Here is a 14,577-nt window from a genome sequence, read left to right on the forward strand (position 1 = left end):
CTGTATCTTCACTTCAATTTTGCTGTGAACCTGAAACTTCCCTAAAAAATAAAGTCTTAAAGGAAAAAAAAGCACACCATAAAATTATAAACTACAAGCGACTGAGAGGCACAAAATGATGGAGAATGACAAGCTGGAGAATAACTTCAGTATTCATCAACTAGACTATAGTAATAAATAACACATACAAAATGTCCAGTGATGTCTATGCTGGGTATAGCGTGCTGCTTTTAAAGCTTTAAGAATCCACCAACACACAAGCTCTTGGTGGACCATTTGACGATATGATCAAAATTACAAACGTGCATTCCTTTTAACCATTCATTCAATTTTAGGAATCTGTCCTATAGACATACACATAACTGTGAGGAGCTGTTTATGAAAGCTCTGTTTGTGAGAGGACAAGATTGGAAACCACCTCAATGCCCATCAGTAGGGAGTAGATTAAATCCACTATGGCGCGTCTCAGAGAATGCAATACTAGCGACTACAGACAGAGACAATGAGGAAGCTCTCCACGTGCTGCTATGCACAGGTACACAACAATGTGCACAGTGCACCACCTCAGTAAGAAGAAACAGGCAGGAGGAGGGCTAGGGAGCTAAGAACAGACAGCGTCTGCTTGAATAGAAACCGTGGAGGAGAGCACAATCTACTCACAGCGGTTACCTGCAGGGACTAGGTGGAGGGAGGCTCTCGTTCTACAGCTTTGTGTTCTTCTCTGATTTTTGAACTACGCGAGTGAACCCTTTTAAGTAATTAAAGAAATTGATTTTTTAAAGGCAGCCCCTGGGGTGTCTGGGCCCAGGAGATTAGCTTTAGCCCAGGTGACAACACCTGGAACGCTTCCAAGTGCTTCCAGATCCAGGAGGAGTGTTTACAGTTTGAGGAGGAAATCTGAAATGGGTTCAATATTAGTTTAAAATATTTTTAGTGTTTAAATGAAGTTAAAAGGCAGGAAAAGAAAAAGCACTTTAAAGAAGGACTTTTCAAAAGTACTATTTTTTCCCTAAAGGAATGTGACAATCTACATATAACATTTTGTACCCAACGTCGGAGTAAGATAAACGTTGCTTACATCAGGAAAGCTGACATTATTTTGAAATACTCAAAGAAACATTAGCTGGCTGTCGGGTCTTGTAGCTTCCAGCACATCAATGAAGAAACCTCTAAGAGACGGATTCTGTTAAAATCGGAGCTTCTGACAAAGGAAGTGATGACTGGACATCACACGAAAACACACTCACACTTTCGTCTCCTTGGATGTCACCTCTAAGTTAATTTACACTTTCTTCAAATCATTCTTGCTAGAGGTCTTAAGGTTTTGCAACAGGAATTAACCAAAACTCCACTTCTCACCATTTAACAGCTTCTTCTAACCACAAACACTAAAGGTGCTTTGCTTTGGATTTGATTTACTTTTCAACTAGTTTTTTGTTATAAAAATAGTATGTTTATGTTTTTTAAAGCATTCAGAAAAATATAAAGCGAAAAGCAGAGAGCCCCTCAAACCATCCCTAGTCCCCCAAGCCCAAGAAAAATAATTTCTAGAGATTGCCTTCTGGAAATCTCCTAAGCACACATCAATATATATCTTTTCACCTCTAAAAAGGATCCAACGATCATTTTTGTTGTTCATCTTGACTTTTTATTTAATGATTCTCACACTTATCTTACGTCTTTAAGTACCCATCACTCTCCCTGCCCCAAATCTGCAGAGCAGGGGACTTGGCTACTCCTCTTCTGGAGGACTTTTGGTTACCTTGGTGTTCTGCAACCTCTAGATGAATTAACTAAATTAATGAAAAGGTTTGGAGTTAATGTGAATATTCATAGAAGCCCCATCAGCAAGAGACTGATTTTTACTGTATCTTCTTAGTGTAGAAGTAGGTTGTTAAGCTACAGATGCTAACAAGGTAGGTAATAAAAACCACAGGTTTTAAGACTCTTCCAGAAACTGGGAAACTATAAACAGAACTTTGGTGTGAAATGGTCGCACAATGTGCAACATGACACAGTAACAAAACCTCTAATATTCTTCAAGATGACATGAAATTAATATTTTAAGACTTCAATTCTTCCCATTTATATAGTATAAACACTAAAATCATTTGTGATATTTAAGTACAGCACTGAAACACGTTACCACTAAAAAAGGATTTTTAGAATGAAGCCTGTTCTTCAAATACTAGTATTTCCAACAGCTCTGAGATATTTATCAGTCCAAAATGAACTTATAACGCAACAACACGTAGAACATGCCACTTTGGGAAGAGAGAATAAGAGGAGAAAGCAGACGCTGACAGGTGCACAGCACACCTCGAGAACGATACACAAGAAACGGCTAACCCCGGCTGCCTGCAGGGAGGGCATTGGTGGCTCAAGAAGCAGACAGGAGAGGGAGGCTTTGCACTAAACATTCTTTTGTGCTTTTTGGAATTTTGAACCCTATGAATATGTTACCCATTCAAAAGAATGAAAAACAAAAAACTTTTTAAAGAAAATTCCTGTTTGTACAAAAATTTCCTAACACCTAAAATAAGAATACTAGTTCTTCTGGTGCTGGCCCTGTGGTTCAATGTGCTACACTTTGGTGGCCCAGGTTCAGTTCCCAGGCATGGACCCACACCACTCATCAGCAGCCACGCTGTGGCGGCAACCCACGTACAAAACAGAGGAAGACCACGTACAAAATAGAGGAAGACTGGCACAGATGTCAGCTCAGGGTGAATCTTTCACAGCAAAAAAAAAAAGAAAAGAAAAGAACACTAGTGCTGATTCTTAAATTGCTTTTCATGGGGCCTTTCCCACCCCCCACCCCCCGCCCACAAATGGGGTTGAGGGGAGAGAAGGCAGTTGTCAATTCTCCCTGCAGATATGAACTTGGACAGAAAAATACACCTTCGAAAAAGGTGATCTAGATTCCTGGGGAACAAATCACAGTTGCTTCCTCCAATTACCTGAAAACAGTGGGTTTCTAAAATGTTGATTTTTTTTTTCCCTTTTTCTTCCAAAGCCCCCCAGCACATAGTTGTGTATTTTTAGTTGTGGGTCCTTCTAGTTGTGGCATGTGGGATGCCACCTGAGCATGGCTTGACAAGCAGTGCCATGTCCGGGCCCAGGATTCGAACCAGCGAAACCCTGGGCCACCGAAGCAGAGCGTACAAACCCAACTACTCGGCCATGAGGCCAGCCCCTAACTTTGCATTGTTTCTTAAGCCCTAAAAGGATGATCCAGACTCCCTGGTCTGACACTGGAGGCTTTCCACGACCTTACCTTGCCTTCAGATGTCCAGCTAGACACTTCCACATCCCCCACCATAGTTCGTCCTGCATCACACTCCAGTGTCCTTCCTCTATGAAGTTTCCCTGACCCCCCAGCCAGAAGCATCTGGGTCCGGCCCATCCAACACTCATCTCCATTTGCCATTAGACTGGCATTGGTGGGACTGCTGGATTCCTGCCCACACCACTACACTCTGAGTTCCAAGAGGATGGAGCCACCACTGTTATCGCCACAATCTAGCAGCGTCCCCACATGTAATAAGCACATATAATTAATTTGAATTATATAAGCATTTAAGTATTTGTTGAACAAAAGAAGAATGAAGTGATAGAGCTGAGACTCGAGCCCAGGCCCACACCAGTAGTCTACACCTCTCAGAAGCAAGACCACACGGCTCTAAATGGTAGCTCATTGAACAAAAACCAAAAACAAAACTGGTTTTTGCAAAATCTGTTACGCGCTCAAGAGTTTATACTTCCAGAGCTTCACACCTGCTACTTATGCTGTTCCTATGCCTGGAGTAGTACCCCCACTCCCATCTCCTATTCATCCTCAGGTCGCAGTGCTAACGTCACTTCCCCCAGGAGGCCTTCCAAGACCCTTCAGAACAGACTCTGTCCTGTGCCCCAATCATGCAAAGGACTTCCCTTCCAAGGTGTGAGGTCACACCTGACTACAGTTGTCTCCCAGGAAGGCAGACATGAGACCTGTTGTGCCCTCACTAGATCTCCAGGGCCGACTCTAAAGTGTAACAAATATTTTCTAAATGAACGAATAATCCTCAATCTAAAGCAATGAGTATTTTTGAAAGTGTCTTCCATCTTTAAAAGGTGGTCCTTTTAAAGGAACTTTGTCCTTTAGGTCATAAATACCTTAAAGAAAGACAAATGGGATAAGAAAGTGTACTTAGGGCTGTGCTGTACAATACAGTAGCCAATAGTCACATGTGGCTATTTACATTTACATTAATTAAAGTTAATAAAATTTAAATTTTAGTTCCTGAGTCACATTAGTAACAGTGCAAGTGCTCAAGAGCCACAGTGGCTAGTGGCTCCAGCACTGGGCAGTGCTGACAGAGGACATGTTCATCATCACAGGGCGTTCTACTGGACAGCGCTGACCTAGAGATTACCACGAGCACACCAGCACTTCAACCAAAGGAAATGTCCAAACCCACCCTCTCACTGGTGGGAAGGAATCAGTTTTTCCTTAAACTTTCAAAGACTGAGAAAGTCACCAGAGCAAGCCAAAACCCTGAATTCTCGCGATAATTAGAATGATTCCCTCAGAGATTTTTTTAAAGAGTATTCAACTCTGGGCAGCTTGTGCTCTTCAAACAAAAACCAATCCCAATATACTATCAGAGGCACAACCAAAATGACACAGAAGATCTATCAATACTTTATGCCTTTTTGTTACTTTCAACACAAGTTGTTTACTAAATAAAATGTAAATAAGATTTAATGTAAAGATACCCCCAGATTGGGGGGAAATTCTTTGCCCACCATCAGACAATTTTTACTAGCAGAATCATAAATTACCACACGTAAAATATCTAGGAGAATGGAAAAACAGTAAACTCCATTAAAATAACTCCCTATTACAGAATCTGTATGAAGAGAAAACCCCTAAAATACAGTGAGGGGCTGAATCCATTCCTTTCATGATCAGTGGGAGCTGAACTAAAGAGAAAGTTAAAGTTCGTTGACGTTTCTTTCAACCAATCGCCCTGACTGAAGTGGACAGTGTGATCCCAAGGCCCTTTTCTCCCCTAACTCTGTTTCCTAAAATAGAAAGACTATTTTTATAATTTCTCCATACTCACTTTTCCTTTTTCTCTAAGTCCTAAACTAAATCATGTCCTTGTTCTGAAACAATACTAGGAAAACAGTTCAATTACGAGTTCAATTTTCCAATAAAGAACAGTTTTTAACTTCAAACACAGACTGCGTAAAGTGTTGTAGGACTCCCGAATCTCAGCTTCTAACTCGTTCTTTTGCAAGCTGGTACCAAGACTACACCAGCTCTGCTGCTAGAAGGAAACAGGCAGGGGCAGCATCTTCCCACTTACTCAGGGAGAAACTTCCAGGGATCTGGTTCTCAGTCAGACCCCTCACCTACATCATCCCAATACTCACCAGCCTGAGAGGCAGGTGACATCTAATATTCCCCACACAATTAAAAAATCATAGCTGCTGCAACCTGCTACATACCAGGACAAAGCTAATCAAGTGAGAAGAAATGGAAAATTCTAGGGGAAAAAATCCCTTTTAGAGATAAGACCTTCCCCCACCCCCTTCCCCAGCTCAAATGTAAAGTCACTGGCCCAAGTCACAGAACTGATGAGCTGGGTGCCAAGATTCGGCGTCCCATCTGAGCGGAGGCCAGGGCTCCTTCCTTATGACCACAGCGCCCGCCTCCCAGTATAAAAAGCTCTGACATTTCCTTCAACTCTGAGTCATGGTTAGAAGGTTCTACTTTTAATCAGGTGACAAACACTCAAAATATTTTAATCCAAAGGAACTGGGTCAAGCTCTTATAGTCCATAATTGCCAAAGCAAAACCTGATTATTTGATAGATTTCTATAGTTCCTGAGTATCATTCAGTTTGTAATCAAATAACAAAATATGCTTATTTAAATATTGTACAAGCCTCTCTATAGGCTATCGTAAAGAACAGTACCTTATTTTTCTTGCTATTTCATTGGTTATTCTAATTACAAAGTTAAAACACGTATAGGTGCTATTTTGATAGGGAAAATCCAAAAAATTTGGGGGGAAGTGCAAAGAGAAGCTTTTGAATTGTGAAAGGAATTTACTTTACAGAACTGTACAACCCCATTAAACAGCTACAACTATTAAGAAACAGACAAGATACAGTAAGGCACAGCATATTACAAAGACTGGCAAATCAAGAGATTTTTAAACAGTATCAGATGGGACACTTAGAAATAGGAAAGTCAGATTTAATCAAGTGAAATTTTTTTCACCGTTAGATTTTACTATTCTTAGCAATGGATCAACTAAACATTTCTGTTGATTAATGGAAATTAAACAAGGGGGGGATGTCACACGGGATGATAGCCACGTTTTTCTAAGGTTTTAAAAGAAAGGAATTCGATTTTTAGACAAAGAGCTCAAAAATAGCCTTGCTTCCCAAATGTAGAACCAGAAAACACCTTGAAGGCAGTTTTTCAAAGACAGCAACAGTCATTCTCTATACTAAAAACCAGGAAAAAAAGAGCCACTTATGCTTACTTCTATGCCTTTCACATGTCTGAAGAGCTCTCCCCCAAATCTGAGTGATTCACGTCTCTTCAAGTCAAAGCTCGAGCTGGGCAACCTCTGCTCTGCTCCCGTAGGACCCTGTGCATGGCTCTACTTCAGCACTCCTGTCAGTGCATCAGCCCCTCACCCCCCATGTAAAGTCAAATGTGCAGATGACCCCAGACAGGCAGTGGCACAACGCCTTACACTTCTTTCCTTTTTTTTTCTGAGGAAGAGTGGCCCTGAGCTAACATCTGTGCCCATCTTCCTCTATTATGTATGTGAGACACCACCACAGCATGGCTTGATGAGCAGTGTAGGTCCATGCCTGGGATCCAAACCTGCAAACCCGGGCCACTGAAGCAGAGAGGGCGAAATTTAACCACTCTGCTACCAAGCCAGATTAAGGCCTTACATTTTTGCATCAATGATTTGCTGCAATGTGAGAATGTTCCTAAAAGCTAACCTTAAGACTGCATTGGGAAAGTTTGGCACCCCTTTCTCGAGTAGCTGTGGACAATGATGCCAGACCCAAGGAGCCCATCAGGCGTGGAAGAGTATGCTGAGGAGGGCTACACCAATAGGAAAAGGCCTCAGAGTGGGCTGAGGGAACAGAAGGCACATGTGCTGAAACCAGAGGGCACTGCCAGAGATCAGAGAGCTTATGAGAGACTGTATGGGACAATCAGAGAGGACTCAGATGAGAGCCCCAGACCATGATCACTCCAACAGAGACAAAACTGCTGTGAGTGGCCCAGCACTCTTCCCAACAATGCAGAAGGCCCGGAAAATCAACAGGCTTCCCTAGTTGCCTGGCTCCTCCCTCCGGCTCAGCAGGAGAGGCCCAGGAGGCACCAGAGTACAGAAGCACGGAGGGCCCACCAGGCTACTCCTGGTGTGTGCTTCTTTTTCTTAGCCAAGGCCCACTCATCCATCCCCATGGCTCGTCTCAGCTTGCTACCCCCCACTCAGACACCCAGCCCTGGGCTTCTGCACACAGGCATTCAGTAAACAGCAGATGAACAAACAAAGGCCTCTTCGGATTGCCCCGATTTGTGCATGTTGGCCCTTGATTGTATTTTGCATTCTTTTCTCAAGTTTTGTCTTAAGTCTTGTCAACAGTTCTAAGCTACTCCAAGGCATCGATCAGAATCCTTTGCACATTGCTACTGCCTAAGGAGTATCTCAGACTGAATTGTAATATACACAGTAATGAAACAGAATCACATATTCACTTGCTGCTTAAGCAGTCCACTAAATAGGCTTCGAAATTAGTAAGAATTTTCAGAACACAAGACATTACTTAAGTTTTTGTAATTTTAAAATTTCACGGCCGTTAGGTTTCTCTTAAAAACTACAACTGAAAATGGAGGCAAAAACCAATAGTATTGATTATAGAATTCCTGGCTATATACTCACTGAGTGGGCTACACTACAACAGATCTGCCTGCCCAGTGAGTCTGGACTACAGGGCGCACCCACGTTCCCTGGGAAGGGTGGTGCCAGCTGCCACGCACTGAGCATTTACTCCAGATCAGGCACTCTTCACACATCATCTCACTCTACCCTCATAACCACCCTCTGAGATGGGACTTGCTATTATCTCTGTTTTACAGATGAGGAAACTGAGGCTCAGAGAGTTGATGTAACATAATGCTAAAGAGAGGGGAAGGGAAACTGCACCCACTCTGCCTGGCTCAAAGCTAGTGCTTTCATGTCCCACATTGTCCATCAACACCACAGCTGGTGCTGCCACCAGCAAGGGCTGCCCAAGCAGCCTTTGAGGGCCCCAAACACACCCTGGCCCGAGCACTCCTAAGGCCGGCCAGGCTGGTCCCCAGGTGAGAACACACAGGTGCATATCTGTATCTCGAGGGAAAGCGGGATCAGGAAGAACAGACTCTAAGATGTGTGGCAACTAGATTAAAAGCACAATCTTAGGAGAAAAACAATGAGAACTTTGAAGGATATATATTCCGCACATTCATTTAGCCATTCCCTCAACTGTCTCCGGAGGGCCGAGTATGTGCCAGGCGCTGCTCCCAGCTATGGGAATATGGCTGTGAAAAGCTCTCACAAGCTCTCATGGAGCTGCTCACCTTCAAGTTTCACAGGAAGGTGTGGATGTCAAGGGCATATGACGACAAAATAAGAAGGAAATGCTGTGTGGGTTACTGGGGCCAATGAAAAGCAAAAGAACAAAATAATCACTTTAATTAACTGAGTTTTTAAAAAAGCTGACATGATTTTAAATTAAGAAGTACGTAAAACTGTTACAGAGGAACAAGAAAGACCAAGAAAGGGGCTCCCATGAGCTCTGAAGTCTTCCCAGACTCTGCTCTCTCACCATGCTACTCACTCGGGCTCAAGGGCTTATCACCCCTGTTCCCCGTGCTTCAGGGTGAGCGGTCAGATCAGCACACAGTAGGTGCTCAGAAAACCTGTGCTACTGCTGTTTGACTGCTCTGTTCCCTAAAGCCTTCAGAGACGGCCCAGGCTGGGGCAACCAGGCAGCCCGGGGTTCCCAAAAGGATCCTCAGAGCATTAGTCCCACATTACATCAGGGTCCCATCCTGCAGCCTGAGGGCCAAATCCCCTGCTGCTGGGTTTTGTTACAAAAGTCTTACTAGTTTTACTGGCACACAGCCACGCCCATTCTGTGCGTACTGTCCAGGGCTGCTTTCATGCTAAAACAGCAGCACTGAGTAGCTGCAACAGAGACCATATGGCCCGCAAAGCTCAAAATATGTCCTCTGGCCCTTTAGAGAAAAAGTTTGCCAATCCATGTATTACATAAAAAAAGTTGGGGAATAGTGCAAACTATAGTCCTTCTCTCCCAAACTCACAGCCCATCAGCACCCTAAGGCGCTGGGAAGGCCTGAAGTAAAGTTCCTTGGCTGTTCCCAAGCTCATTCGAGCAGAAAACCTTTCTTGAGAAACATCTCTTCCATGCCCCCTAGTTTCTTGGAGTGTATTCGAAGTGCTGGGCTGAATAAGATAAACAGGTGGTGTCCTGACTAATGTTACTCCAAAAACTAAACTGGCTTAAAGCAAGCTTTCCTAATTCTCAACAACTCACAATAAGGTACATTTCATCTTAACAAGCCAAAGCTTACTTTGGCAAAATCATTTTTAACTGTTTTGTCTTCGAATACACTAAAAACACAAAGTCGGCACTTACACAGCCCCAAGTAATCACATACTTTGTCAGACAACTACAGTGGCATAAGTCAGAAGCAGTAAAAACACAGGCTAAGAATCTAAGCATCAACTGCCAACTAACTGTAGGATTAAGCCTCAGTCCCTTAAAAGTCATTTGCAATTATGTTTGAGAATTACAGAATCAAATTCAACGTTAAACACGAGTGATGCTCAATCTTCTGATCTACTTTGAAGGCATCCTTGGTGGGATTCATACTTACCCACCACCACTCCTGCGGAACTTCCAATGGAGCCACTGCTCCCGCCCCCCTCGCAGTGACACAAAAAGTCCCTACTTTTCCAACAAGAAAAAGCAAAGTCACGACAAGTCCTAGAAGTCTCTACAAAAACTTACATTTCCTATTTAGTCAGGACTTAGTGAAGAGATGAAATAACTTGACTGGTTCTCAATTATCCACTGTGATGAAGGTGAGAGCACAGTTTAGGCCTCAGATGATACCCCGCTGCGTCAGAACCAGGAGGAAGCGGGGAGCCCCTGCCCTGCTCCCCGCACGGCTGGTTACAAACTTTCCCAGTAGGGATTTCACTCACTTGCTGGAACTATACTATCGGAACTTGCCAAGTACTGCAGTCTCTGGGTCTATGATTCAAGCAGATCCCATGTTTCCACATGCAGATTTGTAAAACAAATATATAGAATCACTTACTTCAATCATCTAGGTTTGCTTCTGGTTTTGACCCTTTACGCTACTTTGGGGAGACTGTCTCTCTCAAGTGTGGTTCCTCACCCAGAAAAGGCAGGACGGTATCTTCCCTTCTTACCTCACAGGCTGCTGTAAGGACCAAACTGAGGTGATGGGAAAAAAGCCCTCTGATGTGTAAAGCTGTGCAAATACAGAAAAGATCACCATTTTGTTGTAAAAGGTATTTGGTTAGCAACTATATTCACCCCAAGCTTTCTTTAAATGTGGTTTTCTGTTGCACTTAAAGAGACTCACGTTATAAAATGTAACCACAACTGCTTAGGGACACTTATACAGCGCAGGATGAAATATACCATTGCTCAATTTTCAGAAGGCAGTCTTTTTTTGGGGGGGGTGGGGGTAGGAAGACTGTCGCTGAGCTAACATCTGTGCCAATCTCCCTCTATTTTATGTGGGATGCCGCCACAGCATTGCTTCATGAGAGGTGCTAAGTCCAAACCAGGGATCCAAACCTGCAAACCCCAGCCAGCGAAGTGCAGCGTGTGAACTTAACCTCTACGCCACTGGGCCGGCCTTCAGAAAGCAGTCTTAAAAAACTTTTTCATAAATAATCTATTTGTTGTATGTAAATGTGGCCTCAATAAAGCAGACCAAAAAAAAGGTCTACTGCTTGCTTGGATATTTATTTCTCCTACACTGTTAAGTCATGAATCCCTGCTGTTGAAAGACACTAATAGGCTGTTTTAATTTAGACATATTAAATAAAGAAATTTCCAAAACACACAGCTAACTATATATTGGTAACACAAAGACCTGCTTCTTACAAAGGGTGCCAAGTAAAGGAAGACTACATTTGTGAGAAAGGGTTTAAGCCTTCAATGTAAAACAAGAAAATGCTACTTCAACAACATCAGATCCCATCACATTCTGGGCCACTCCAAAGCTGAGGCTTGGGTGGGATATAAAGAACTATTTTTCCTTCTTCCTCTCACTACCTTCCTTTGGGGCGCAGTCCCTATTTCCGCATCTCCTCTGCATGCTCTCCTCAGAAGCCTTAACCAACCTCCCCAGCCTTCAGTGACCTCTCCCGTTGGTCATCAGTGGCAATGGCATTTGGCGTTTATCACTAAGAGGTGCCGCCTTATCTCACTGGAGTATTTTATGCACATCATCCCCCCCCATCCCAGCCATTCTGCAAGTGCCCTACAGGCAGCACCCCAGCTGCTAAGCTCCCCACCGTCAACTGTCCTGTTCTCCTCTCAGCCCACTGCCAGCCTCCCCAGACTGGTCTAAGTGACACCCATGGCTCCACAGGCCAGTCCCCACAGATGTGCACCGCGTAGTGACAGTTCAAGTCGTTCTTGTTTCTCAGGCCAGCAAGGCCTCCTTCTCCCCAAGCCCTCGGCAATTCCCATGCACAGAGAGCCCCCCTCCCTCAAATGTTATCATATGAGCAGGGAACACACCTTGCTCCGCCTGGCCCCATTTTCTCCTGGAAGCCCCAAACACACATATCACTGAAACAAGGTTGAGTCTCTTAAGAACATTATTCCCAGGTCTTTCTCCACTTTCCCATATAAGCAAATGCCTTCACTCCTTTGACTGTATGTAATTTAATCCCTTAGTTCTTTATTTGCTTAATAAACATGCTTAAGATCTCTTGGACTAGTAGTTACTGGAGACAAGGCTGTACCTTGTTAAATGTGCTCAACCACGATCCCTTCCTTGGCCCCCCACACTGACAGACCTTTTCACCAGAACCCCTCCATGATCGTGACGAACGTGTAACCAAGGACAGGGCATAAGTGTGATCGTGAATTTTATTCTGTGGATTATTTAAATCAGAGCTATTAAAAACTGACTTTTTGGTTCCACATTTGGAAAAGTAAAAATTTAATTTACGAGGGTCAAAATTGGAAAGGAAGGGAAAAAAGTGGTCAAGTGTGGAGAATCCTTTCTGACATACACGGTTGTGATTAGCAGAATATTAAGTAAATATCTGATCATCCAATAACGGAACCACCCAAAAGGCCATCCTTTGGGCGTCTTGGAAACAGCTGGATATATAGTGGGACAAGCCTTTTTGTTAAGTCTCGTGTTACTAATTTGTCCCTCTTTACAAAACAAAATCTGCAATAACCTTATTCAACAAGAGCAAACTGCAAAGCCATTCAAAAGTGACCAGTTCAGAGGACAGGCTTCAAAGCTGAACTTGCCTACAATGATCTATGTTTCATTTGATTAAAGACTTTTCACTCAAACATGGTAAGAGTAACAAAGCAAAGGAGATCTGCTCTGCAGCAAAAGGACATTTACATAGTGGTTGTTCCCACATTTCTCACTTCAGGTAAGCTGATTTTACGAAATTAACATCAAACTCAACTCGATCAGTTTTCAAAAAAAGAACATTAGTGACTTTCATATATCATGAGATTTATTTATTCCTCCCCACTGTTTAACAAATTTTAACTAGACAAGAATCTCCTTATGACTGGTTTGTGAAAAACAATTGTTTCTTTCACTTCTACATTAATATCCTAGGAACTGTAGTAAAACTCAAGTCACAAAATTCAAGTTTTGTTTCAACAGGAGAAACAGATTTTTAGATCTGTTAGCGTACTCATAGAAGTACGCTAGTGGTCAGTCACAGAAATATTTGCACAAGCTGAACAGCTGTGTCTACTACAAATCTGAAGGCATTGCTGCAGCAATATAATTCAATTTGGGCCCATTCATTAAATTTTCAGATGCTGCTACTGCAAGACCCTACAGGAGAAGTGCAAGCTGCGCTGGAGACTGAACGTTCGCAGCAGCGCACAAGTTTCTATTGCAAAGCAGAGCTCTGAAAGAGGAAATGCAACTCGTTCATGATGAACCAGCCCAGAAGCAGCCAGAACTATTACACGAACAGAAAACTAAAATACTTCTCAGGGAACTGATACGATTACTGATTACCTAAGAAAGTTTTCACGGAAGCCGTTTAATGAGAAAAAGGATGATTTATTCAGTATCCTGCTTAAATTTTCTTTTTAAAAAACTGCAATTCCTACATTAACATAATTTTTTAGACACTTACACTGTAAAAGCAACAAAAGCTCAAACGGCAATTGCAGCCCAAATGAATCTGCCTGTTTAACTTTCTTTTAAAGCTACGCACGTGAAATTAAACACACTACATACAGCCCTTTTTATGACAGCTTGCTAACGAAGTCTGGGGTGGTGAAAAACGGAATGACTTAGGTGACCAAACGACAAGGATCCTTCCATTAACTATTGAGCCTTTTCCCAAGGAGAACATTCCAAAAAACTTCTAAGTCGTAACTCACAGGCTGGCTCCTTCTCTGAGCGTCTTCTGGCCGCCGCGCTGTGGATGTGCTACCAATCCAGAAAACACTTCGGGTCCCCTTTTAGCCGCACTCTTTCCTTCTCTAACCATCAAACGTCCCCTCCGCTGTCAGCCCTCCAGACGGCCACGCGTGTGTCGACACACGGCGGCAGAGGGAGGCGGACGGGATCGCCACGCTCCACTTTACTTTTCTCCCTGCAAGTGCCACTCGGTCTCCCCAACTGCGGGAAACGCGAGCGCACCGGGCATGTGCCGCCCCACTCGGGCCCCACGACAGTCTGCCCGCAAACTTCCCCCTCTCCGGCGGGGGTCCCGGGAAGGGGCTCCGCACGCCCACCGAGCTCCAGTCTCCACGGGCACTCCCCTCCGGGGCAGCCGACAGCGACCCCTGGGCCCCCGCCCCCGCCCGGCCCCCTCCTCACCTGTGCTGTCATTCGCCGAGAAGCCGGGCGAGCTGAGTTTGGCTCGTTTGGGGTTGGGCGGTCCGTCCAGCAAGTTCTCGGCCATTTTCACCTGCTCGTGAAAACAGCCCCAAGCGCGGGCGGCGGGGCCGGCGAGGCTCCGGGGCGGGGGTCGGCGCCGGCCCCGGCCGGCTGCGAGAGGAGAGGAGCGAGCGCGAGCCTGGAGCCGCGGGCCGCGAGCGAGCGAGCGAGCACCGAGGGAGAGGGAGGGCGCAGGGCCGGGTGGGGGAGGCGGCGGCCAAATCTCAGCCACAGCAACAGCGCCCCGCAGCGCTCACCGCCCGCCCCCGGCCGCCGCCGCCGCCGCCGCCGCCGCCGGCCGCGGCCCCCTCATCCCCTGCCCGCCTCCCG

General features: G+C 44.6%; 1 protein-coding gene across 1 annotated transcript in view; it reads right to left on the bottom strand.

The window, feature by feature from the left end:
* Nucleotides 1-14,571, bottom strand: part of CREBBP (CREB binding protein) — a 130,926-nt gene extending 116,355 nt beyond the window's left edge. Inside the window, exon 1 of the mRNA XM_046668628.1 lies at nt 14,188-14,571. Coding sequence (XP_046524584.1) covers nt 14,188-14,272 — 85 coding nt within the window. The 5' untranslated portion in view covers nt 14,273-14,571. The remainder of the gene's footprint in view (nt 1-14,187) is intronic.
* Between the last annotated feature and the right edge of the window lie 6 nt (nt 14,572-14,577).

This window comes from Equus quagga, chromosome 7 (assembly GCF_021613505.1).
Source record: "Equus quagga isolate Etosha38 chromosome 7, UCLA_HA_Equagga_1.0, whole genome shotgun sequence".
Taxonomy (NCBI): domain Eukaryota; kingdom Metazoa; phylum Chordata; class Mammalia; order Perissodactyla; family Equidae; genus Equus; species Equus quagga.